Source organism: Rhinopithecus bieti, unplaced genomic scaffold (assembly GCF_001698545.2).
Source record: "Rhinopithecus bieti isolate Rb0 unplaced genomic scaffold, ASM169854v2 scaffold_618, whole genome shotgun sequence".
Classification (NCBI taxonomy): domain Eukaryota; kingdom Metazoa; phylum Chordata; class Mammalia; order Primates; family Cercopithecidae; genus Rhinopithecus; species Rhinopithecus bieti.
In genome coordinates, this window is record NW_016803195.1 from 150,203 (window position 1) to 176,700 (window position 26,498).

The following is a 26,498-nucleotide window of genomic DNA, read 5'->3' on the forward strand; positions in this document are numbered from 1 at the left end:
TTCCTTCCTTCCTTCCTTCCTTCCTTCCTTCCTTCCTTCCATCCTCGCATCCATCGTTTCCTTTCCCCATTTTGTATTTAAATGATTTTGTACTGGCCAGGCACAGTGGCTCACGCCTGTAATTCCAGCACTTGGGGAGGCCGAGGTGGGCAGATCACGAGGTTAGGAGTTCAAGACCAGCCCATCCAACATGGTGAAACCCCGTCTCTACTAAAAATACAAAAAGTAGCCGGGCGTGGTGGTGCATGCCTGTAATCCCAGCTACTCAGGAGACTTAGGCAGGAGAATCACTTTAACCTGGGAGCCGGAGGTTGTGGTGAGCCAGGATCGCGCCATTGCATTCCAGCCTGGGTGACGGGGTGAGACTCCTCAAAAAAAAAAAAAGCTTTTGTACTAAAATGATCAATATCAGATTTTATGGCCCTTGTCATTGGGAATGAGGGATAATTAGCCTGATTTTCCTATGTCCTCCTTTATTAGTAGTCCTACAAATGGATAAAATGTCTTTGATATTCTTAACTGTGTTACTACTTGGTAATTTACTTTCTGTAGATTTCTGACAGCTATTAATAGTTGTATAGTTTATGTCTAAGGCTGTTTTGCCATTTTATTTGAAGAATTCCAAAGAATAAAAGATTACTTTGACCAACAATTTTAATGAATAAATGCCTGCCTCCCTCCCTCCTTTCCTCCCTCCCTCCCTCCCTTCCTTCCTTCCTTCCCAGAGCTCACTCTGTTGCCCAGGCTGGAGTGCAGTGCCATGATCTGGGCTCATTGCAAGCTCCACCTCCTGGGTTCACACCGGTTCACACCATTATCCTGCCTCAGCGCCCCAAGTAGCTGGGACTACAGGCACCCACCACCACGCCCAGCTAATTTTTTGTATTTGTATTTTTAATGGAGGCAGGGTTTCACCATGTTAGCCAGGATGGTCTCGATGTCCTGACCTCGTGATCTGCCCACCTTGGCCTCCCAGAGTGCTGGGATTACAGGCATGAGCCACCGCACCCGGCCAATAAATGTATTTTAATAATATGACAGATTGTATTTATTTGTGCTTGAATGAATGAACAACCTTCTTTCTTTGATGATTTTTGAGAACAATGCTGTCAATAATTTGCCCACAAAACTGCTGAGATTTTGTAAATAGAAGGAAGTCTAAGGGAAAACATTAAGGTCTCCAGCTATCTTTGTGCGTGATACTAAGGATTTTAAAAGATAAATGTGATAAACTGTGTTTAGTTTTAATAATTCAAGTTAGTGGAAGACTTTAAAAGTAAGCCTTTTAAAATAAAATGTTACTTATTTTAGAAGATACCTCCTGAAGTTAATTGACTGTGATACTTGGCTTAAGTAACTCCAAGACTTCAGTTAAAAATTTGCATTACCTTCCTCTAACCTGAGTTTAAGAAGTCACATAACAAGAGTTTACTAACATTTTATGACTCTTTAACATTTCAGAGCCTTTTTATAGACATTATTTGTTCCTCAAAATAATTTCAAAAAGTAAGTTCAATGAGTAATAGTAGTATTCCCATTTGGAAAGTAACCTGCCAATGGGGCACAGTTGGTAAGTGACAGAATTAGTATTTAAGTCTGTCTTTGTTTTTCATTATGAAGAATTTTAAGTGTATAATGAATTATTTGGTGCATTCCCAAATACTCATTATTTAGTGGATATAAGTAGTGCTTAGCTATTTGTATTTGCTATATTTGCTTTATCTTTTATTTTGCTATAGTATATTATAAAGCAAATCCCAGACATTTAACTTTTACCTGTGAATATTTTAGTGAGTATATATCTCAAAAAAAGGACATTATCTCAATAATCCCAATACCATTATCATAGCCACCAAAATTAGCAGTAATTTTTTTAATATCACCAGATATTCAATTCTTATTTAAATTTCTCTGGGTTATCCCTGAAATGACTTTTTATAGTTGGTCTGTTTTGGAATCATGACATAAAACAAGGCTCATGGTATTAGTGGTTATATCTCTTAAATCACTTCATCTACAGCAGAAACTCCCACTTTCCTTTTCATTCTATTGACTTATTGAGGAGACCAACAGGCAGGTCTTTCGATTTTTAATTCAGTATTCCTTCTGTTATTCTAAGCTGCCTCAAATGTAAGTTTTAAATCTAAGTAAAGAAATGAATAAAATAAATAAATAAAATAAATAGAAGACAATTCTATGCCTAGTCCATAAAATAAAATATAAATTTTAATTTAAAGAAAAGGCCCACTGAGTAGTTTATAGTAACTAAAATGTTGCTGTACTAGCTAATTTCCTAAGCAGCTTAAACATCAAAGCATCCAAAAGAACTATGTTCTTTTTACTTTTATGCTTGTGTAACATTTTCGCTAAATACAGTAAGTAAGAATGAGGACGATAAAAAGAAAGCCTAGTCTTTGCCAGTAACATAGGTGTAGTCCAGTTTTTCTTTTCGACTGGCTAGAGAAATATAAATGGTAAATCTTAATTCTGTTACATATTCTGTTGTTGTATATAACAGGAAGCTTTCAGGCATTTGTTGTTTGTAAATACTTCATCTTTATTGCTCTTACCAATGAACAGCTATTAAATATTCATTACATAGTATCAACAGTAATAGTATTGATTTCTAAAATATTAGTATGTTTCATCCTTGTGTATCTCTCATGCCTTTATAATCCATCTCAGTGTTACCCTAGACTAAACTCCCAACTTCCAGAAATGGCACCAACAAGCAATAGGGGAGAAGGTAGGAAGAGCTGAGAGTTGTCTGAGCTCAGGGCAGTAGAGGTTAGAACTGTCATAGAACTTGATACATGTCACCCTGTGGCTTATGGCCTGGCCTAGCAGGCCTGGTTGACACCCTCTCTGGCTCAACCAGTAAGGTTTAGCATTTTTTCTTACTGTTCTCTACATCGAGAGACATTAGTCATCCCATGAGGATGCATCACTGTTGTTTTACAAACCAGCATTGGCAGAAAAAAGAACTTTAATCTTTTGAATACATCTACCCTAACATTTTCATCTCTGTACCTACAATATCCTTGTAGGTTGTCTTTCAAGGAAGTGTATCAAAAGAAAGAGAAGGCATGGGGGAGAAAGGCAGCATGGGTGAATAAAGATGCATTATTTCCAGATGCTCAGTTGCACTGCCTGTGTTTGTTATGCAGCGTTCGCTAAAGGATTTAAGGATGAAGCATAGGAATCTGCTGTGTAAAACTAATTCCCTGGCTTTTCCTAATCGTGTATAAATTTCTCATTCCCTAAGGCACAGTATTATTTCCAGAGTTTTCTTTGGTTTTCATAACTAGTTTATCTGAGTTCTGTCCTCAGAATATAGTAAATGAAAGAAATGAAATTAATCTACAAAAATGCTTTTTAAAATCTCCTCAAAAAATTATTTACACATAAAATAATTAAATATTTTGGCTCTTATGCAACCTATTGGTTAAAGTACATCTTTAATGTACAACTGTAACTAAGTTATAACTAATTGTATCCTTATATTTCAAAGACAGGTACTTGTCTGGCTCCTCTCACCCCAAAGGAATGACTACAAAGTAAAGGAAATTGGTTTTAAAAAAAAAGCTTGAGATTTCAGAGAAAGGAACATTTACATAATAGCATATCTCAGCCTATTTCTTTTTTTTTTTTTTTTTGAGACGGAGTCTCGCTCTATCACCCAGGCTGGAGTGCAGTGGCCAGATCTCAGCTCACTGCAAGCTCCGCCTCCGGGGTTTACGCCATTCTCCTGCCTCAGCCTCCCGAGTAGCTGGGACTACAGGCACCCGCCACCTCGCCCGGCTAGTTTTTTGTATTTTTTAGTAGAGACGGGGTTTCACGGTGTTAGCCAGGATGGTCTCGATCTCCTGACCTCGTGATCCACCTGTCTCGGCCTCCCAAAGTGCTGGGATTACAGGCTTGAGCCACCGCACCCGGCCTCAGCCTATTTCTTGAAATGTATTGTTTCTCTCTCTTGCTCTCTTTCCTTTTTTTTTTTTGCATGTATCTAGTGTTAAGAAAATATAGTGTGGCAGCTGTTTGTGTACAGAATAACACCACAATGGATGGGTAAAATCTCACTTGCTAAGAACCTAAGTACTTACCTATTTTAATGTTGTACAACCTCACCACCTGTGCAAGGGCAGGCCTCATTTTTAAGAGTCTGATCATGTCACATAATCTTGATGGAAGTAATTGTATCAACGGTTCAGGAAATTCAAATGGCCTCTTCTTCATTCTCCTTTGAATGGGTCAGTGCTGTAAAGGCATTACTGACAGAAGCAGAAGGTGATTTTATTTCAAGAGTTATTGATTCATGCTTCCCTGTTTTATTTCAGATGGATCATCCATGCCATGGAGTACGAACTTCAGATCCGTGGTGGAGACAAGCCAGCCTTGGACTTGTATCAGCTATCACCTAGTGAAGTTAAACAGCTTCTGCTGGATATTCTGCAGCCTCAACAGAATGGAAGGTAATGAGGGCCCCTTGTTACCTACATGATACTCTGGATTTACAATAACTTCATAATGTTTAGCTTGATATATCTATGAAATTGATAAGACATTAATAAGAAATAAAATGCAACAGAGTATCAGAGGCCACCCCACTAAATAGAAAGTATAAATAGAAAGACCAATCAAAATGTCTCTCCTCAATTATTATTTTGCATTGATTTTAATTTTATACTTTTTTTCCAATGTAGTGTATAAGCATTTCTTCATTTTTATTATTCTGTGCAAAATGTAACACCTCATACCACTTTCTGAAGTCAATTTCCTTTTCTGAACCTTTGTGGCACTCACCGTCTCCTCCCAGCATTTTGGCAGATAGGATTGGGTTTGGTAACATTATTTAAATATGTTGCCTGTGGCTTTGTCTCCCTAAATAGACTTCAGTGCTAAACCCTTTCCTAGACTTGTGCTAAGCTTACACTAAGAACAAAACAAATACTTATGGATTGTGTTGACTTGAAGAACTTTTTCATTACAGAAATAGCTTTAATGTAAGTATTTAGGAAAGTATTTATTGAGTACGTTTGTGCCTGGCATTTACCAAATGGTATAGTTATATGCCTAGAAAAATCTGCCTAGGCCTTTTACGAAAGCTGTCTTCCACAAAAGTAGATTTGAATAAATGGAAGGGCATCCTTGTTCTTAAATAAGAACATTCATGTTACAAAGATGTCAGTTGTAAATATAATTCAATTCCAATAACATTTCAACAAGCTCTTTTTATGAGGTTAAGACAAGTTAATACAAAACTTCATATGGAAAAACCAAACATATAAGAATAATCAGAAAAACATGAAAGAATGACTTGCCCTGCTAGACATTAAAACATACTATAAAGCCTCTGTAATTAAAACAGTGTGATATTGGTACACAACAGACAAAAGAGTTGAACAGAATAGAAAGTCCAGAAATAGACCCCCAAGTATATATGGAAATTTAATGTGTGACAGAGGCCAAGGATGGACTTTTTAAATAGTCATGAGACAACTGGATAGCCATTTGCAAAAAGATAAAATCACACCTGTAGTTTATACCACACATAAGAATACACTCCAAATAGATTAGAAATCTAAATGTAAAAAATGAAATAATACAAAACAAGAAGACATGATGACATTCCTTTTTACCCTTAGTATGGGAAAGACCTTCTAATAATGGCTCAACCCAAGGACAACGAAAGAAAAAGTTAATAAGACTATGTGAAAATTAAAAACAGCACTTTGTATGGCAAAAAGTAGACAACCAATGGCAAAAGACAACTGAGAAACTGAAACAAAACATATGCCAAAAGAGCTTATAACCAAGAATTCTTAAAAATTGAGGGAAAGACAACCAGAATCCCAGTGGAAAATAGGAAGAAACATTCTTACATACCCATGAGTCTATGCTGATGTAAACAGACAAATGGGAGTGAAGAGACCCTTTCTTATAATAGAATTCCAATTATAAGTATAGATAGGATGACAGAAATAGACAAATACAACAGTTATTGTTGCCGGCAAAAACCATCATTGCATGAAAGTATGATGAAAAATGGAGAGTTTCATCATTCCAATGTGTTTCCACTCAAGATACTTACTAATTGTAAAGGAGAAAATAGTGACTTTACAGTGGAGAAACCCAGCTGACTCTACCTTAACCAAAAGATTAAGGTGAACATCACCAGTAATAAGACACATGAACATCATATAACCCCTGATATGATGCATTGAAAGGCGTATGATGGGCCGGGCGTGGTGGCTTAAGCTTGTGATCCTAGCATTTTTGGAGGCTGGGGCAGGAGGGTCCTTTGAGCCCACAAGTTTGAGACTAGCCTGGGCAATATTCCAAGATCCCATCTCTATAAAAATAAGTAAATAAATAAGAAATGTGCACAACATCACTTCTAGATACTCTTGCCAAAAATGCATGTCAGTCCATTCATCAGGAAACATCAGACCAACCCAAACTGAGGTACATCTTACAAAATAACTGACATTTCTAAAGTGTCAAAGTTATGAAAGAATAAAGGACAACCAAGAAACTGCTAGAGGAGCCTCAGGAAACATGGAAACTAAACACCAATCCTGGTTTGGATTCTGGACCAAAACAAGAATATTAGTGGTAAAATCGACAAAATTTGAATTAGATCCATAGATTAATTAATAGTATTGTATCATTGTTTACTTCCTAGTTTTATACTATGGTTATGTAAGATAATAAGAGTAGGGGAAGGCCAGGCACGATGGCTCACACCTGTTATCCCAACAATTTGGGAGGCTGAGGCAGGCAGATTGCTTGAGCCCAGGAATTTGAGACCAGCTTGGGCAACGTGGCAAGACCCCATCTCTACAAGAAACACAAAAATTAGCCAGGTGTGGCAGCATGCGCCTGTAGTTCCAGCTACTCAGGAGGCTGACGTGGGAGGATCACCTGAAACCAGTAAGTTGAGGCTGCAGAGAGTCGAGATCACACCACTGCACTCCAGCCTCAGTGATAGAGACCCTGTCTCAAAAAAAAAAAAAAAAAAAAAAAAGGAGAAGGGAAGTTAAGAGTATACAGGAACTTTATGATTTATATTCATGACTTTTCTGTAAGTCTGAAATTTTTCAAAATGAGAAAGAAAAAATGAAAGGATCTTCAAAATATATTTTCTACCTCCCCATTGTGAGTATTCTCCACATTTCTACTTTTTTCCTGTTTGTCCTACTAAGTATCTCACCTTTTTAAAATATTAATCGTAACTTCATTAATAACCTCCAAAATAACATATCTATTTTAATGGCCAAACAAAGGGGAGCTGAGGGGAAAATAAATCGCAGGCAGTTCGTGGGTTATCCAGTTAAACTTCCTAAAGTAAAACAACATCACAGGAACCCTTATGAAGCTTTGTCACTTTGGTGAAACACTAAAACCCAGCAATACCTAGTGCTTTGTACCTATTAAAAGAAATTTTATTGCTATCCAAAAATGGATGCCTGGTCTTACCTATGTAGGTGATAAATTTTCATTAGTTCCTCTTTTTTCCAGAGCTAAAAAATGTTTCTTTTCCTGTTTATCTGTATCCGTGCAATAGCTATTTGGTCCGTTACCCTAAGAATAGTGTTGGTCATGACATATTCCTCTTGTAATTGAGTATAATTTCACTCGCTGTCTTTTAAAATACTAAGTGTAAAAAACGTGGTTCCTGGGCTTGTGTGCCTGGTTGGTTCATGCCTATAAATCCCTAGCCTACTTTTGGGAGGGCCAAGGCAGGAGGATTCTACTTTGAAGGCCAGGAGCTCACATACCATCACTGGACAACATAGCCCAGGCCCCTGGGTCCTCAACAAAAAAATTTAAAAACGCTAACCCAGAGACCATGGTAAAGTGCAATGCCTGTAATCCTTAGTCCACTGGAAAGGCTGAGGTGAGAGGATCGCTTGTAGCCCAGGAGTTGAGTTTGGCAGCGAGCTATGATTGAGCCAATTGGCACTTCAGCCTGGGTGGACCACAGCAAGACCTGTGAAAAGGAAAGAAAGAGAGAGAGAGGAGAGGGAGAGAGAGAGAAGAGAGAGAGAGAGAGAGAAAAGAGAAAGAAAGAGTAAAGAAATGTATCTGTCCTTCGCCTTTTGCCAAGAATATGTTACTTTTGTCACTGTGTGGGTTCCCCTTTTCCCAATTATTCAAATTCTGCCATTTTTAGCAAGTTTTGTGAATGATGGTATTACCAGTCTTTAAGATTTAAAATGGCTTTAATGGCCATCCCCATGAACAAATAAAAGTTTCCTAAAATTTTGGTGTATCACTACATTCGTTATTAATAATGTAAGATTTTAATATCTTTTTTTCAGCAAGAGAACTTTAGGCTGTATGTTTAAATGGCAAACTTCTTATAAATTTAAAATAAGGTGAATTTATTCTATATTAAAATGCTTTTTTGGAACATCACTTATTTCAATTCACTTTTAATTGTTTACGAAGCACCTTTCGGGGAGAGGTGTATAGGAGTGATCAAATTATATGATTTCCATGCCTTCATGGAGCTTACATTTTATTATATGTGAAAACAACATAAAGTTATTATGAAATTCACAGCTGCTGCATTTTTAAAGGGAGCTGCTTTGTATATTTGAAAATCATTTGAGCATGTACTGAGCAATTCATAGCTTACTTAGAGAATAACATTTTGTCTATTAAATTTTTTAGAATCTTAGAGACTTCCTCCTGTCCTGCCAGCCCTGTTTTCATTATGAAATATTTACTAGCCTCTGTAACACACGGAGATATGCATCATTGATTGGCTTTGGCTTTTATTGCTTACCCTATCGGAACAATTAGTTCATATTGAAAGCCCTGCTTTCTACCAGAACAAGCTTGTTCTTCAACTCTAAGACATTTGCCTTTTGTTACAGATGTTGGCTGAACAGGCGTCAGATCGATGGGTCTTTGAATAGAACTCCCACCGGGTTCTATGACCGAGTGTGGCAGATCCTGGAGCGCACGCCCAATGGCATCATTGTCGCTGGGAAGCATTTGCCTCAGGTAAAGCCCCACCATGTTCACGTAAAGAAAGGGGATTTCGCAAAGGATAGTGAATCCTTTCCTCCTGCCCTGCAAATAACTTTTCTCCTTTTCAGCATTCTAAGAGTTTTTTCAAAGAAGGGATGAAATACTAGAAAATAAGTCTAATCAATTGGATTGAAAATTGTTTTCCCCAATCTGAGTTACTTTTATTTTCAAATTTAGTGTCCCTGTAGGCAGAAAAGGCTCACTTTACCAAATGGATATATTGCTGAAAGTTGTATTTAATAAAAAAAATTATTGGTATTGTCATATTTTAGATATTTTGAGGATATTCCCTTTTAAAAAACCACGTGGCCAAACCTCTTGCTGAGCAAGCTGTCCTTCCTTTGTTTACTTACCAGCTTAGAGTTTCCTATATTGGCTTTACTTCAAGCGTGGGTATCCCTTCACTACCCCAAGTGGTGGTGGGTCAGTGCTGGGGGGCCTCACAAACAGTAAAGCATGCATTGGAAAGACAGAACCAGAGCAGACCTAAGAAACAGTGGGGCCTAGTAGTGTTGTGGATGAGGAAATCACCACTTAGGAATTGTGTTGAATGTGAAAAATGCAGTAACTTTTTAGGTCATTGGACAGATAATCACTTGTTTTATTCCAAATATACCTTACCTGTGGTCCAAGTGAGTTAGTGCCCTCTCCTTCTGATGGTTTCCCATGTGATATACACTGGCCTGCTTCTTTGATATGATTATTTAATCCTGGCATCTAAGTCATTCTACTTATACACAAAAGAGAAGGATTAGCCTTTTGGAAATAGAGTACTGTAATTGTTTTTAGTGTTGAAATCTCAACCAAATAAATTTTGATGTGGCTCTTTATACAAATAAAGTATTCTCAAAGGCACAGACCCACACACATTTTGCATGTGTCTACCTAAGAGTGTCTCTGGAAGGACCCATAGGAAATTGGTAGTATTCTTTTCTTAGTCTTTGGTAAAAGGAACTGTGTGACTGGGAGGACCGTGTGGGCTCTTCCCTGGAACCCTTTTAAACCTTTCAAAGTTTGAATGCTGTGAATATATTACTTTTTCAAAAAAATGCATAAAATTTTAAAAGTATTCTTTATACTGTTCACAGACTGCAAGTAGTTTCATTTGACTGTCAGTGCAGGGCCCAACCCTCTCCTGGGTGCCTTATGATTACTGTTCAGGAGCAGCACCATCTCTTGAGAGCAGAGAACAGCGCCTCGTTGCTGGAGTGCGAACCCTCTGGCAAGGCCTTCTCTCTGCCTACCTGGGCAGTGCATGCTCACAATCGCTTGTTAGCTTCTTTCTCAGCCCCCACTAATACTTACCAGATTTTCATTTAATTACCTGGCAGCCTGGGGCACTTAACATGTAGTATCCTTGTTTTGCTAATATCCTCTCTTTGCTAAAAATAACAATAATGACAATAAATATATGTTAAGTATTTTTATGCACCAAGCACTTTTCTAAGTGCTCATTTAATCCATTAGATAATCTTTTGAGGCAGATGCTTTGTTATTAGTATTCCAGTTTGACAGAAGAGGACACTGAAACACAGCTAAATGATTTTCTTAAGGTCACACATGTAGTAAGTAGCTGCCCCAGGGTGTGACCCCTGGCAGTGTAGCTGCTGAGCCTTTTCTCTTCTGTGCTACACTACTTACCCTAAGTCCTTTCAGAAGAGTAGGAAATAAGGCAAGCTTGGTATCTCTTCTCTAGTTGCACAGTAGCTAGATTGACTTTTTAAATGAGATCTATTAAGAAGAAATTAATGTGAAACCAAGAAAGGGTCTTCCTTTCCTTCTGTAACCCCATTAAGCCCATTGCTAGAGATCTAGCCAGTTATAACTATATTTAGCAATGGGACTTTGTTTTCCCCAAATTAGGTACTACCTGTAAACATTAATAATATGTTGGATTATATTGACTATGAAATACAGTAGTTAGTTGTATTGAATATCTATTGAATATAGGACTAAAGCATTATTATACCAGGCTGAACAATTTTGCTGTGACTTGATTGAAAGAGAACATTGGGTCCCATTTTGAGTGGTAAGTAGATAAACATGGTTCTGAACCTGATTGAGTTCACTGTAAATTATCATTGAGGTGAAAACAAGTATGTCTCATCATCTCTGCCTCTCTGGTAATGATCTAGTGACCCCATCTGCTTTCCACCATACAAGGCTAATGTTCAGAGCCTTCCCTTCCATCCTCTGAGGAATATTCCCGATGCCCAGATTTGGATTTGAATTTTATTTTATTTTCTGCTTTCATTTGGATTGTTAAAAATGAATGGAAAACTACACAATGTTCTTGTTTTAAATGAAAGATAAAGGGCAGAGTAGAGGAAACTCTTTTAGCTTCGCTTTTTTCCTGTTTCCTTCCCAGTTCTGCACATAATATTGTTTTTGCTTGTTTGTATGCATTTTTACGCTGCCAGCTCAGAAAGGAACTACCACAGAAATGATGTAAATTCAATAGCAGGTGACTTCCGTGCGGGAGCCTGACAGCAAGCATAACTTCTCGTGTAAATTCTGAAAGCAATATGTACACTATTTGTTGTCTCGGTGTTTGGCTATTCCTTTTGTGTATTGAAGTGGTCTTCTAATATAGTCCTTTTCTCAAAACATTAATATAGTGAAGGTAACTACTAAAATGGAAGGTTTATCTCATCACAGTAGTCAGCTGGTTGGCTTTAGTAGTTTGACATATATAAAATCCAGTTGTGTAGCTGAAAATGCTCCCCAAGGTTTTATAAAAACTGAAAACTATTAATGATTAGAAAATGAAAGTCTTCTGTTAGATGAGAACCAGAGCATAACAGTTCAGCATGTTAATGTGGAGTTATTTTTTTCAGCAACCAACCCTGTCAGATATGACCATGTATGAGATGAATTTCTCTCTCCTTGTTGAAGACACGTTGGGAAATATTGACCAGCCACAGTACAGACAGATCGTTGTAGAGGTGAGTAGTAAGAAATGAAGATTGCTGAAGAAATGCCTCTCTCTGCTCCCTGAAAACTAGTATAAGGGAAACTGCCTATGAGACCCAGAATCCTATTCTTTCCAGAACGCTGATCTCTCCTATGAGACGCAGAACCCTATTCTTTCCGGAACCCTGATCTCTCCCAGCCCAGTCCTCAAGAAGATGGCCACCCCTGACCCAAGGCAAGGCACACGAGCAATTCAGACACCTCAGGCTCTTCCAGGAAGGGAGAACTGACCCCTGTTTTTCAGCCACACACTCACCCCTCAGCATCAAGTGTATCAGCAACATCATAAAAGTACAGGAAGTGACCTTTTCTATCCACTTTGTTTTCTTTTTTTTTTTCTATTCACAGAAATAATGCACAACTGTTGTAGAAAGTTTCAGCAGTTTAGAAAATTATAGAAAATAACATGAAAGTTTACCCCACACTCACTAGCAAGAGATTATTGCTGTTAATATTTTGAGGGACATCTTTCTAGACATCTCTATATGAAGAGATGTCATTGCATGCTGTATCTCTGCCCTGTATAAAGTTACATGTAAAATTAACAGAACACATGTGCCCTTTTGTTATGTTAAACATCACCCCAAATACATAGAGAAGCCACCAGTTGATGGGTTAATATTTAGCTCATCTGCACTTTGTCTCTTTCCCCAGGAATGTATCCCTCCGACTTTTGTGTTTCTCAAGGGTAGATAATATGTCTTATTGCTACAGAAGCTCTGTGTGACCGCCAACCTGGACGTGGCACCTCCTACAATCTAGCATGTCTGGAGCTGCAGTCAGAGCTGAGTAGATTCAGCCTCCTCTTTGATGTCCCAGGATGTGGAACAGTATCAGCCAATCATTTTCATAGCATGAGGCAGAATGGATTGGGAAAGGATGGGGTTATGAGATGGGTGAATGCTTTCCATGTCTAGTACCCAGCATCTGGGACATACAGTGGACATAGAGATCCTTCTTGTTGACCACAGTGAGGTCATTCCCTCTGCAGAAGACATTTTCCTTTAGACCTACAGCAAAACTTTGTATTCTCATGGCTAAAGCCCTGCCCTAAGGTTTCCCTGGACTTTACTGTGTTTCCTTTGGTTCTTTCAGTTTCTGTTTTGGAAGCAGCTAGATAAAATACAGTCAGTAAAAATCCCAAATTGGGAATTATGAGGCGTGTTTCCTGTTCAGTGTACAAATTAGGAGCCATAAACATCATCAGAGAGCCTTTACCAATTATTGCGTATGCAGATACTATTTTTGTTTATAGGAATTTGGCATCTAAAATAAACATTACCACTTAGGATGGGTGTATGTGATGGCCAAGCAATAGGGTGATTCATTAAACTAAGATAGTTTATACAGACGAAATAGAACTCTTGTCACAGGGGTCACAGTTAAATGTATTTTTTTAAAACATGGCCATCCCTTGAGAAACTACTGTGGCATCACAGACTTATACTCACTTGGCCCTGGGCTCCAGGTCATCTGATCCTGAACTTAGGTCCAGAGTCTCCATTGAACACACCTGGCTTCTCTGGCTTTGGTCTCTGACCCTTCTCTCCACAGACAATGTTTTGGTGTCTTGCCAACAAGGATTGACACCCAAAGGCCCAGAAAGAGTTCAGACACTTTGGGTGAATAGGGTATCATGTATTATGTACACGATGGGTTAGGAAAGTCATTTTTCTAAGTTAATGGTTTTATTTAACTGACTAAAAAACATATCTAGGGATACACACAATGAAAAATAAAAGGTGCACTTTTCAAACAGAACTTATGCAGATAACTTGCAAAATTAGGAAGCTTCCTTCCATAGGTGATCCTTGAGCCCCTCATCATACAGAACATCCTTTGGATCACCCATCCTTCTGATGAAAGAGTGAAAACATGTCACTATTATGGTTCATATAATTGGCTTTCAGTGTCTGTCTCTCCTAGTTACTTATGGTTGTATCCATTGTACTGGAAAGAAACCCCGAGCTAGAATTTCAAGACAAAGTAGATCTAGACAGACTGGTCAAAGAAGCATTTAATGAATTTCAAAAAGATCAGAGTCGGCTAAAGGAAATTGAAAAACAAGTAAGTAAACAGCGTTTGTTGTTGTTGTTGTTGTTGTTGTTTGTAGAATTTTTTCATTGTCTCAATTCTTTAAAATATCCCTAATGTATTTTCATTTACTTTATAAAACAGATTCACAGGTGCAAAATAGGATACTTGAGGGGCAGTCTGCCTTTTTTGAGGAATTAATGTTACTTTTTAGTTAATTACTAGTCAATTCAGTTGTGAAGTTCTGACAAAAAAGAAATCTAGAAAGAGATAAATTTCCTTTATATGGTTAGCGTAAAAAAGTTTTATCAGAGAGGAAGCATAGACTCCAGAAGGCTATAAAATTAAATTTTGAGGACAATAAGAATGCAGTGACAGGCTACGTTGCTGCTGTGTACTGCCTAATATAGGCCCTTCCAGGTTCTCTGTTTAATATTTTATGTTCAACTGTAAAGAGGTTCTCTAAGTAAATAAAAATTATCAACGAGGGAGAGAATACTGAAAATGTCTTTGTTTTACATGCACCTCAGGAAAATGAAAGAAAAGCTCAGGAATCTCATATTTTCCATAGGGAAATCTTTATGTGAATTTATTTTCCCCTAAGATGACACTGATTTACCTGTCAACTCTTTACAAACAGAAGATCAAATGCCTTGCTTACTGTTTTCCTTTGTAGGATGACATGACTTCCTTTTACAACACTCCTCCCCTGGGAAAAAGAGGAACATGCAGCTATTTGACAAAGGCGGTGATGAATCTGCTGCTGGAAGGAGAAGTCAAGCCAAACAATGATGATCCGTGTCTCATTAGCTAGTGGGGAAGGTGTAGGAAGCTCTGTTGAGACACATGTGCTGAAGTATGTTGTGTTTCGTGTTCAAGCTTAATCAAGGCAGCCAGTAATGTACAAACTGAGCATGCTGGGGAGGTGATTGCCACATCCTTGGCAGCTTTGTGGACCTCTTGCATGTCACAGCCAATTTAATGGTAATGGTAAATGGTTTTAATCAAATATGAAAAAGTTCTTATGATTATGCCAGCTATAAGAGTAATCCTCACTGAGTGATAAAAATAGTTTATGAATTGAAAATTTGCCACTACATGTTTTATGATCAAGTAGTTCATCAAAATGAATCTTTGCTCTTTGGACTGAATTATTACCATACTGCCATTAAAATAAATTTGCCAACTAGTAGTGCATACTGGACATCAAAAGATATTGAAAGAATGGTGAACTTCTCTTAGTGGTATTGTCATGCTAAAAGATGTTAATATACATCATAAAAGCAAAGTCAGCCAGCTGATATTTTGGTTCTCAAAAACTGCATTATTAATAATATTTTAGTATACAGAGATATTCTACAATTTTTACATTGTAAAGATGACTATGGTTTTGTATTTGCTAAATATAGGGGTTGGACTAAAATATAATAAATCTATACCTTATCAAACATTTTCTTTGAGCTCCTGCTAAAAATAGGACGTGTCTATGATTGTTCAGAAATATGTTAAATTTAGGCTCGGCACGGTAGCTCACACCTGAAATCCCAGCAGAGGCTGAGGCAGGTGGATCACTTGAGGTCAGGAGTTCGAGACCAGCCTGGCCAACATGGTGAAAACGCTGTCTCTACTAAAAACACAAAAACTAGCCAGGCATGGTGGTGCGTGCCTTTAAACCCAGCTACTGAGGAGGCTGAGGCATGAGAATTGCCTGAACCAGGAGATGGAGGTTGCAGTGAGCTGAAATCATGCCACTGCACACCAGTCTGGGTGACAGAGCAAGACTAAATCTCAAAAAAAGAAAAAGAAAAAGAAATATGTTAAATTTAAAGACTGTTAACCTACTTTGTACTAGTAAAAACAACATTAAGAGTCATTAAATTTTATTTCTGAATCAATGAACATATCTGGACACATTCTTTGTTCCTAGGTTCACAAGATTGAGCTTAAAGCTCCTGAGTGTTTTCATTTAATTGATTTAGAGGTAAAATAGAAGAGAATCTATGGTACCTACCATTATACACATTTAGTTGCCCAGTTTACTTAAACTTTAATAAAAGTAGAAATAGATTAAACATTTAAATTTTATTTCTTTCTTTCCTAAATAGAAAAAAAAAAAAAAGGTCCATGAGTTTGAGCCCTTGCCCCAAACAAAGTTGTTTTTCTGATCAGTCTTAACTGGTGTTTCACCTGAGAAGATAGATTTGCCACATAACAAAATGCAGCTTATTTGTAGAGTTTTGAAAGGATGTAAGAAAGAATGAGTGGCTTCAGTATCGAATCAATTGATACCAAATGAATGGATGCGTGAGCACATGGAAAAATCTGCTGTCAGTCACATTTCTCACAACATTGCGGTATAGTGCCGAGATTTTGCATAAGAAATTGTATGGATGTTAGTTGGCAAAATTGAGATGAATGAGACACAGTTGGACCCTAACGAACTAAGGAGGGGAATATGAAAAAGAATAGAATTAAACTACCTGACTCAATGTGTTGAGGGAGTTTATGAAAAGATACTCATGAAGGGTGAAGCTAATTTGTAAAACTTACACCTGAAAAAAACTTAAGCATGAAGCCCATGGAGAGGGAATTGAGAACTGACACTTCATAACTGGGGAAACTGGAAATTAAAGAAAGGAGAGACTTAAAATTTTTCTTTGCCGAAATTTGTAGGAAAGTAAACTGTGTTGTAGTTTTAAGAATCTTTTTAAAAAATCTGAACAGCTGAGCAAAGTTACCAGAAAACTGTTATCCTAGTTGAAATCAAACATTATTTGCAAATATGTTTTCTGAGTGATAGCTTCCTGCTTAAATGTTACATATGCAAAATTCTGAAGTTTTCCTGTGCTACTACTGAAAGCATTCAGAATCTGTGGCATGCATTGACTTTGTGCTTTGATACTCAAAATTTATTGTTCTGAAAGTTATATTTAGAATCAGTAAATCTTGATGTTCACCTTTACAAAAGCCAATGCCTGTTTTCTAATTAGAAAAGCAAAAAATAATAAGAAGGCCGGGCCCGGTGGTTCAAGCCTGTAATCCCAGCACTTTGGGAGGCCGAGACGGGCGGATCACGAGGTCAGGAGATCGAGACCATCCTGGCTAACACGGTGAAACCCCGTCTCTACTAAAAAATACAAAAAAACTAGCCGGGCGAGGTGGCAGGCGCCTGTAGTCCCAGCTACTCGGGAGGCTGAGGCAGGAGAATGGCATAAACCCGGGAGGCAGAGCTTGCAGTGAGCTGAGATCCGGCCACTGCACTCCAGCCTGGGCGACAGAGCGAGACTCCGTCTCAAAAAAAAAATAATAATAAGAATTAGAACACAGAACTCATATGAAATTTAGAAGTTTCATTTGGTCTACAGAGCCCAAATGCTTTAACAACTGCACTAGAGACCGACAGAAAATATTAGCACATTTATTTAGGCATGACAAGATTTAAATCTGATTTAAAGCCTCCTCTATCACAATGGCAGATTCACTGCATAAGTTTATTGTACAAGCAACGTCTGTTGGAAACTCTTGACTGAATATCAAATTCAACTACATTTTCAGAGCATCATTTTAAGAAACAGGGTGTTTTCCAGATTTTCTGCCATGTTATTTAAGCCTGAAAACATCATATTTCAATTTTTAAAAATCAAAATGGGGAAACAACCAATAACAAAAACCACATGATTATCTCAATAGACACAGAAAAGGCCTTTGATAAAATTCAACACCTCTTCATGCTAAAAACTCTAGATAAACTACATATTGATAGAATATATTCAAAAAAGTAAGAGCCATTTATGACAAACCCACAGCCAATATCGTACTGAATGGGCAAAAGTTGGAAGCATTCCCATTGAAAACTGGCACTAGAAAAGGATACCGCCTCTCACCACTCCTATTCAACATAATGGAAGTTCTGGCCAGGGCAATCAGGCAAGAGAAAGAAATAAAGGGTATTCAGATAGGAGGAAAAGAAGTCAGACTATGTCTGTTTGCAGATGACATGAGCCTGTATCTAGAAAACCTCATCGTCATCTCAGCCTAAAAGCTTCTTAAGCTGATAAGCAATTTCAACAAAGTCTCAGGATACAAAATCAATGTGCAAAAATCACAAGCATTCCTATATGCCAACAATAGACAAGTAGAGGGCCAAATCATGAATGAAGTCCCATTCACAATTGCTACAAAGAGAATAAAATACCTAGGAATACAGCTAACAAGGGGGAGTGAAGGACCTCTTCAAGGAGAACTACAAACCACTGCTCAAGGAAATAAGAGAGGACACAAACAAATGGAAAAACATTCCATGCTCATGGATAGGAAGAATCAGTAATGTGAAAATGGCCATACTGCCCAAAGTAATTTATAGATTCAATGCTATTCCCATTAAACTATCATTGACATTCTCCATAAAATCAGAAAAAAAATGTACTTTACAATTCATATGGAACCAAAAAAGAGCACATACAGCCAAGACAATCCTAAGCAAAAAGAACAAAACTGGAGGCATCACACTACCTGACTTCAAACTATACTACAAGGCTACAGTAAGCAAAACAGTATGGTCCTGATACACATAGACCAAAGGAACAGAGTAGAGGTCTCAGAAATAAGACTGCACATCTACAACCATCTGATCTTCAACAAATCTGACAAAAACAAGCAATGGGGAAATGATTCCCTGTTTAATAAATGGTACTGGGGAAACTGGCTAGCCATATGCAGAAAATTGAAATTGGACCTCTTCATTGCACCTTACACAAAAATTAAATCAAGATGGATTAAAGACTTAAATGTAAAACCCAAAACTATAACAATTCTAGAAGAAAATCTAGGCAGTGCCATACAGGACATAAGCATGGGCAAAGATTTCATGATGAAAACATGAGAAGCAATTGCAGCAAAAGCAGAAAGTGACAAATGGGATCTCACTAAACTAAAGAGCTGCTGCACAGCAAAAGAAACGATCATCTCACACCAGTCAGAATGACAATTATTAAAAAGTCAAGAAAAAACAGATGCTGGCGAGATTATCAAGAAAAGGGAACCCTTATACACTGTTGGTGGGAGTGTAAATTAGTTCAGCCATTGTGGAAGACAATGTGATTCCTCAAAGACCTAGAACCAGAAATACCATTTGACCCAGCAATCCCATTACTGGGTATATACCCAAAGAAATATAAATCATTCTATTATAAAGATACATGTACGCCTATATTCATTGCAGTACTATTCACAATAGCAAAGACATGGAATCAACCAAATGCCCATCAACGATAGACTGGATAAAGAAAACGTGGTACATATACACTATGGAATACTGTGCAGCCATAAAAGGAACAAGATCNAACTAAAGAGCTGCTGCACAGCAAAAGAAACGATCATCTCACACCAGTCAGAATGACAATTATTAAAAAGTCAAGAAAAAACAGATGCTGGCGAGATTATCAAGAAAAGGGAACCCTTATACACTGTTGGTGGGAGTGTAAATTAGTTCAGCCATTGTGGAAGACAATGTGATTCCTCAAAGACCTAGAACCAGAAATACCATTTGACCCAGCAATCCCATTACTGGGTATATACCCAAAGAAATATAAATCATTCTATTATAAAGATACATGTACGCCTATATTCATTGCAGTACTATTCACAATAGCAAAGACATGGAATCAACCAAATGCCCATCAACGATAGACTGGATAAAGAAAACGTGGTACATATACACTATGGAATACTGTGCAGCCATAAAAAGGAACAAGATCATGTCCTTTGCAGGGACATGGATGGAGCTGGAAGCCATCATCCTCAGCAAACTAACACAGGAACAGGAAACCAAATACTGCATGTTCTCACTTAGGAGCTGAACAATGAGAACACATGGACACAGGGAGGGGAACATCACATACTGGGGCCTATCAGGGGTGGGGAGGAGGGAGAGTGTCAGGATAAATAGCTAAGGCATGTGGTGCTTAATACCTGGGTGATGGGTTGATAGGTGCAGCAAATCACCGTGGCACACGTTTACCTATGTAACAAGCCTGCAGTTCCTGCACTTGTATCCCAGAATTTAAATTATTTTAAAAATCGGAATGTGGGATCAGCTTGATATCATTTTCAATATGTTATAAGCTTGTGGTGCCTTAATCACACCAAATAACATTTATTGAACAGCTGAATACATTTAGCTTTTCACCAAAACTCTTAAACAGTAAATTCAGGGCCAGGTGTGGTGGCTCACATCTGTAGTTCCAGCCACTCAGGAGGCTGAGGCAGGAGGATTGCTTTAGTCCAGGAGTTGGAGGCTGTAGTGAGCCAGGGTCACACCATTGCACTCTAACCTTGGTGAAAGAGCAAGACTCTTGTCTCTTAAAAAAAAAAAAAAAAAAAAAAGTGATTCAGATACTTTAAGCCTTTGTGAGCATGTATATTAAATAGATGGCATATGAAAGTGCATATTCACACTTCACAATGTGGAAACAGTTATAGCAGCACAGAAAGACCACATTTAAATCAAGAACAGGTTGGAAGTAGCATGTAGCAGTATGCAGCCATATAATAAAAGTCCCTCATCTCAGAAACTAAAAACATGAATGAAAAATGAGGCAGAATGTACCAGCAAAACCATACCGGCAGCATTCAAACAAAGGAAGTGGGTAGTACAGCCTCACACCATAAACTCTGAAAAGCAGCAGTGGACAAAAGACCTCCTAGAATTAGAATTTGACTCCTATACTCTGGCTTCCTAGAAGCTGTGCATGGGCAAGGACAAGATCAGTTCATTTGTGAAAAATCAAATGCACCTAGGGGAAAAGTCAGAAAGTGTTTCTCCAAGGTGGGAAGCTCCTCCCCCACCACACATACCATCATCCGGCATCATATAGCAGGGCTACTGCCAGCCCACGCTCAGCCCTGTGTGTGAGTGAGTGGCATCTTTGTACAGAGAAAGGTCCTTTCTCTGAGCATATGCAACCCCACACCAGGACACATGGCTCAGAGTAAACTGGATTTCAGCCCCCAGCTGCATTCTCACTGGCTCCCTTATGCAGTGCACCGACCTCATGACTGTCTCAGTCCTGCTCCCCAAGGAAGGGAAAGCTGTCGGGAGTGGCATTCTGACTCTGTCTGGAAGGGAGGCAGATGAGGAGCAAGGCTCCCCAGAACTCACTGTCTCCAATGGCAGGTGATCTGGAAGCTGGTCCTGACCTGGCTTTTGTTACCTAAGAGGGTGGAGCTTACAAGGAGTGGTGATTGGAGTTGACTGTCCCCTCTTCTTATTTTTTTCTGTAATGTTTAAAACTGGACAGAATTCACTCTGCCTAGTCTGGGGCATATCCTGTTTCCCAGGACAGCATCTTCCAGTGTGGGTGTTTCTGCCAAACAGGGTAAACTTTTTCACTTGTGACAGAAATGCTTAGCCTCAGGGATAAATCCCACTTCCTTTGATCACATCTCTCTGGAAGTTTCTTCTCCTCTCCTCCTAGCCAGGGAAGAAAAGTGGGAGAAACAGATGGCTTTGGAGCTTTCCTCCTCATGGGAGTAGGGAACTTAGGGCAGGGCTGTCCGTCAGTCCCTTTCCCCTCTGCTCGGTTGGTTCTTGTGCTGGTACTTTTTCTCTTTGAGTTCTCTGTCTTCTGAGGACTGCGTATTCCTGACTTGTGTCTATATTGTCTAAAAGGAAGGGACTCAGCTGGAAGCAGCTTGGAGAAGACGAAAGAGTTCAGGGTGGGTGGGAGAGTTTCAAAGACCACCCACACTGTAACTGTGGACCCACAAGGCTGCTCTGCAGCCATGAGAAAGATGCAAAGAAACTGTCCATCAACTATTTATTTGTTTTTTGTAGAGACAGGGTCTCACTATGTTGCCCAGACTGGTCTCTTACTCCTGGCCTCAGGCGGTCTGCCCACCTTGGCCTCCTAAAGTGCTGGGATTAGGTGTGAACCACCATACCCAGCCTTATGCCTGTAAACAATGTAAATAATACTACAGGAAAAAAAGGATAGATATAGAACCCATTCTGAAAGAAAATTTAGGAAATAGAACATCCTCCACATCAAATGCCCGATAGTCTAAAAGAAATTGAAGAGAAAAGGGATCAATGAAAAAAGAAGTCAAAGACAAAATAAGACACCACAATAAAATAGAAAGAAAACTTAGAGCTAAGGAAATGAGTTTCATAAGTTAGAAATAGCAAAGAACAAAATACACACAGCTAAAAATTGAGTTGCCGACACACAGAACCCTTGAGATAATTCAGTCAAGTGCTTATTGAGCATCATCTATATGCACCTGACATTGTTCTGGCACAGGGTTAAAAAAAAAATCCCTGTCCTTGTGGAGCTATGTTCTCACTGGGGTGAGGACACAGGTGGCATGTACTGATGATAAATGCTGTGGAGGAAAATAAGGCAGGATGAGGAGGAAAGAGTGACATAGGTTATTAAGTTTCCTGGAGTTGTGGGAAGGCCTCTGATAAGGGGATATTTGATCAGATGGGAAAAAAAAGAGATGGGGGGTAGACAAGGTTGATACAACATAAACAAAACTGGTAGGTAGAGAAGCATACAAGATTGGCACAGAAAAAATTCAAATAAATGATGTTTTCCCTAAATAAAGAACTAAATCTGCAGATCAGGGGAACACATCATATTTCAGAAAAATTTAATATGGAATGAGCAACATTGAAACATATCTTGGGATAATTTACTTGGAAAAGTTTATGCCAAAAAAAGTCATCTATCACTCAATTTCTCCACATCAGTTCAATGTTGTACAATGTGACCTGAGATTTTTTTCCCCAAACACTTATAAAGGCAAATCAAGAATTCTTAAAATATGCAAGGACTCAGGAATCATAACACCTGCAAACCTCTCTTGAAAATAATATTTGATGAAATCCAGTCAACCAAGAGAATCAGTGTGAAGAGTACAGTAACCAAGAAGACACAAAACATAAGAAGTAGTTATGGGCTGGGCACAGTGGCTCATACCTGTTATCTCAGCGCTTTGGGAGTCCGAGGCAGGCGGACCACTTGAGTCCAGGAGTTCAAGACCAGCCTGGGCAACATGGCGAAATTCCGTCTCTACAAAATAAACATTTAAAAATTAGCTAGGTGTGGTGGTGTGTAGCTGTAGTCCCAACTACCAGGGAGGCTGAGGTAGGAGGATTTCCCGAGCCCAGGAGTTCAAGGCTGCAGGGGGCCGTGATAGCATCACTACACTCCAGCCTGGGCCGCAGAGTGAGACCCTGTCTCAAAAAAAACAAAAACAACAACAACAAAACCATAAACTATGACTCCATCAAAATTTAAAATTAATGAGATTTACAGTTACAGGAAAGAATGTAAGAATGAAAGACAAGCTTCACAATTTAAAATATTATAACTAATGGGCTGGATCAAAAATCCTAGAGCTTGTTGACAACTCAGTAGGCACTGAGCGGCCAGTGTAAGTGAGCTAATTTCCTTGTCTTTCACAGCAGAAAGTCAATATTCACTTCGTTTTTTAAAGTTAATCAAAATATTATAAGTTTTTAAAGTTTATCCTTTAAAATACAAAAGTGGCCAGGTGGAGTGATATGCACCTGTAGTCCTAACTACTTGAGAGGCAGAGGTGGGAGGATCACTTGAGCCCAGGAGGAGTTCAAGACCAGCCAGGGCAACACAGCAAGACTCTGCCTCTAAAAAAAATAAAAAAATTTTAAGTAATTTTCAATTACCAGAAGGGTGGCAGGGGTGAGAATGGATCAGAAAATTGACCATATAGCTCAGGATAAAAAAATAGAGAAATGACAGTCTCCAGATCCAATACAACTGGGATTCTCCACTTTAATATCAGACGGTGCTGAAATAAAGGTTAAAAAAAAAAAAAGTGTGCATCTGTAACAAGAATGTAAGTGGCCTAAATCTCTATACAACACAAAACAGCATTCTGGCAGAAACTGCTAGCTGTCCACCAAAACCTATTCTCCCCTTACATGACCCAAAATTACAGATAAGCACATGGCCATTCAGATACACCCGGCATTTGCTTGGGACTTCAACGGAATGTGAATAGAGGTGAGTGCCAGCCCAGGCCTGGCCCGTAAACCTTCGTGCCTGCCCTCTGTGCTTGTCCCCTTCCCCGTAGGTTGGAATGACAATGACCAAAGTGATGGCATTGGAGATGGCCACATGGCTTCAGCCCAGCTTCCTAACTGTGAGGCTGTCTCTGTTTTCTCCACACCCACTCTGCCTACAAGATCATCTCTCATTGACAATTGAGCCAGGGTTCTATCAGAAGGCAGAAAATTTATCCCAGTTATCTGGATGGAAAGAATTCAAAGAATTGTTTAATTAGATCTAAAATAGGAAATGGAAAGCATAAACTGTTATATTTATTTGGGGGCAGGGAGGCGAGGGTTTACTTGTTCCAGCAGTTTACACAGTGTAAGTATCAAAATATATAAAGTGGGCAGGTGCAGTGGCTTGAGCTTGTAGTCTCAGCAACTAGGGAAGTTGAGGCAAGAGGATCACCTGAGGCCAGGAATTTGAGGCTGCAGCGAGCCATGATCGCACTACTGCCCTCTAGCTTGAGTGGCAGAGAGAGACCCTGTCTCTTGAATAAATAAATACATTAATTAAATATATACACACACACATACAACTACCTGCAAATCCAAAGAGAAACAAAAACATAATCAGAGAGACTTTAACACCTATGACAAATAAAATCCATGAATATAAATAGTGATATAGGGGATGGGAATAATATGTAATTATTGTTACATACTAATATATAAATATTTAATTCCATAGCCAAACAAAGATTCCATTTAATTCCATATTCAAACAGATTGTATCTTCTATTGCCCCTAAGACATTTCTTGAAACTGATCGTATTTTGGGTGCCAAAAAAAGCCTCCATGCATCACAAAATTAGAAATAGTACAGATTGCATTCTCTTATGTCAAACAAAAGAAAAAAAATCCACAGTTTAATAACCAAAATAGAAAAAAATAAAACCCAACCTTTGGGAAATTTTGAAATTCCTTTCTAAATTGAAACCAAAACTAAAATTTCAGAATACCTAGACTATGATTGAATTTCTATATATAAGATGGCTAAAACCATATTCAGAGAAAAAAATCCACAGCTTTAAATGTCTTACTAAATAAGACAGAACGGAAATAAATTGACTAAATGTTAATTTCAAAAAAACTTTTAAAAATTATGACAAACATAAGCACAAGAATGAAAATGATAAAGTGAAACAGAAATCAATTTAATAACAGGAAAACTGAATAAATCCAAGATCTGGGTTCCCCCCAGCTTTATTAAGGTGTAATTGACAAAATTTATATCTATTTATGATGCACAATGTGAAATGAATCAAGCTGATTAACATATCTATCACCTCACATTTTTTAATGGTGAGAACATTTAAGATCTATTCCTTTAGTAATTTTCAAGTAGACATTATTATTAACTATTTAGTCCCCAAAAACTGTTTTTTGAAGAAACTGTTAGATAGCTATACCCCCAGTCAGCCTAATTGAGTAATGATGGAGACTAATAATAGCTTTGAACACCTAATATACTAGACACTGGGCTTAGTACCTTATGTATATCAGCTCTACTTTTATGAGTTAAGAACTATTATTCTCATTTTGCATATGGGGAAACTGAGGCACGGGGTTTAAGCATTTTGCCCAAGGTCTCACAAATAGTAAATGACTCAACAGTCAGATTCCAAGTCACCAAATTAGAGCTCAAAAGAGGAAGTTATCATAGACGTAGAAGACATTTAAAATTTTAATGATACATAGTAACATTAGAAAATTCTCAAACTTGTAACATGACTGCCTCAAAGGTGCTTCATGTAGAAACAGGCTCATCTGTTTTCCAAGAGCTGAGAAGCCTGGGGTAGGGCTGGAGGGACCCGCTGTCACCAGGTCTGTGCCCCCTTTTACAATAGCCTTGGCTCCTCTGTGACAGGTACGGTATCTCTTGGACAGCAGAATGGGGACAACCGGGAGCAGCTTCCCTAAATGAAGAAGCCAGCAACCTTGCAGCTCTGAGAGAATTGTATTTATTCCGAAACCTAGCTTAATCCTTTCTTGCAAAAAGATTACCTGAGGCAGATCTGACAGAAAAAGCGAGCCCCAATTCCATCTTGTGGAAAGCACTAAGAGCTACTAAATAAGCCCGGACATTCCCAGCATGAGTGTATTTTATTCCCTTTGAGATCCCACCATAAAATGAAAGTGAAGAAACTCAGTAACATCAGTCACCCACTGTCAAGTGCCCACCCTACCGTGGTGGAGGAGAAACAGAACGCAAGGTAGATAATTAACGGCCCCATCTTATGTAATCAGTACAGTGTACTAAATGGGGCAGGTTTAAGTGGCAATTTTGGCTCAAATGTCAGCTGAGCCACCAGTAAAGATGATGGGTTCAGAAGGGTTGGGATCATTTGGA

At 38.5% G+C, this 26,498-nt stretch overlaps 1 protein-coding gene across 3 annotated transcripts in view; it reads left to right on the forward strand.

Annotated features, from left to right (window-relative positions):
* The window catches only part of LOC108527348 (phosphorylase b kinase regulatory subunit beta), a 115,319-nt gene extending 98,308 nt beyond the window's left edge, over positions 1-17,011 (forward strand). The window contains exons 19-23 of one of the 3 annotated variants that reach the window (XM_017868558.1): positions 4,338-4,472; positions 8,886-9,015; positions 11,880-11,987; positions 13,926-14,082; positions 14,726-17,011. In XM_017868558.1, the coding sequence (XP_017724047.1) occupies positions 4,338-4,472; positions 8,886-9,015; positions 11,880-11,987; positions 13,926-14,036 (484 nt within the window). In that variant the 3' untranslated portion in view covers positions 14,037-14,082; positions 14,726-17,011. The other 2 variants (XM_017868550.1, XM_017868567.1) reach the window with 2 other exon arrangements.
* Positions 17,012-26,498: the final 9,487 nt, after the last annotated feature.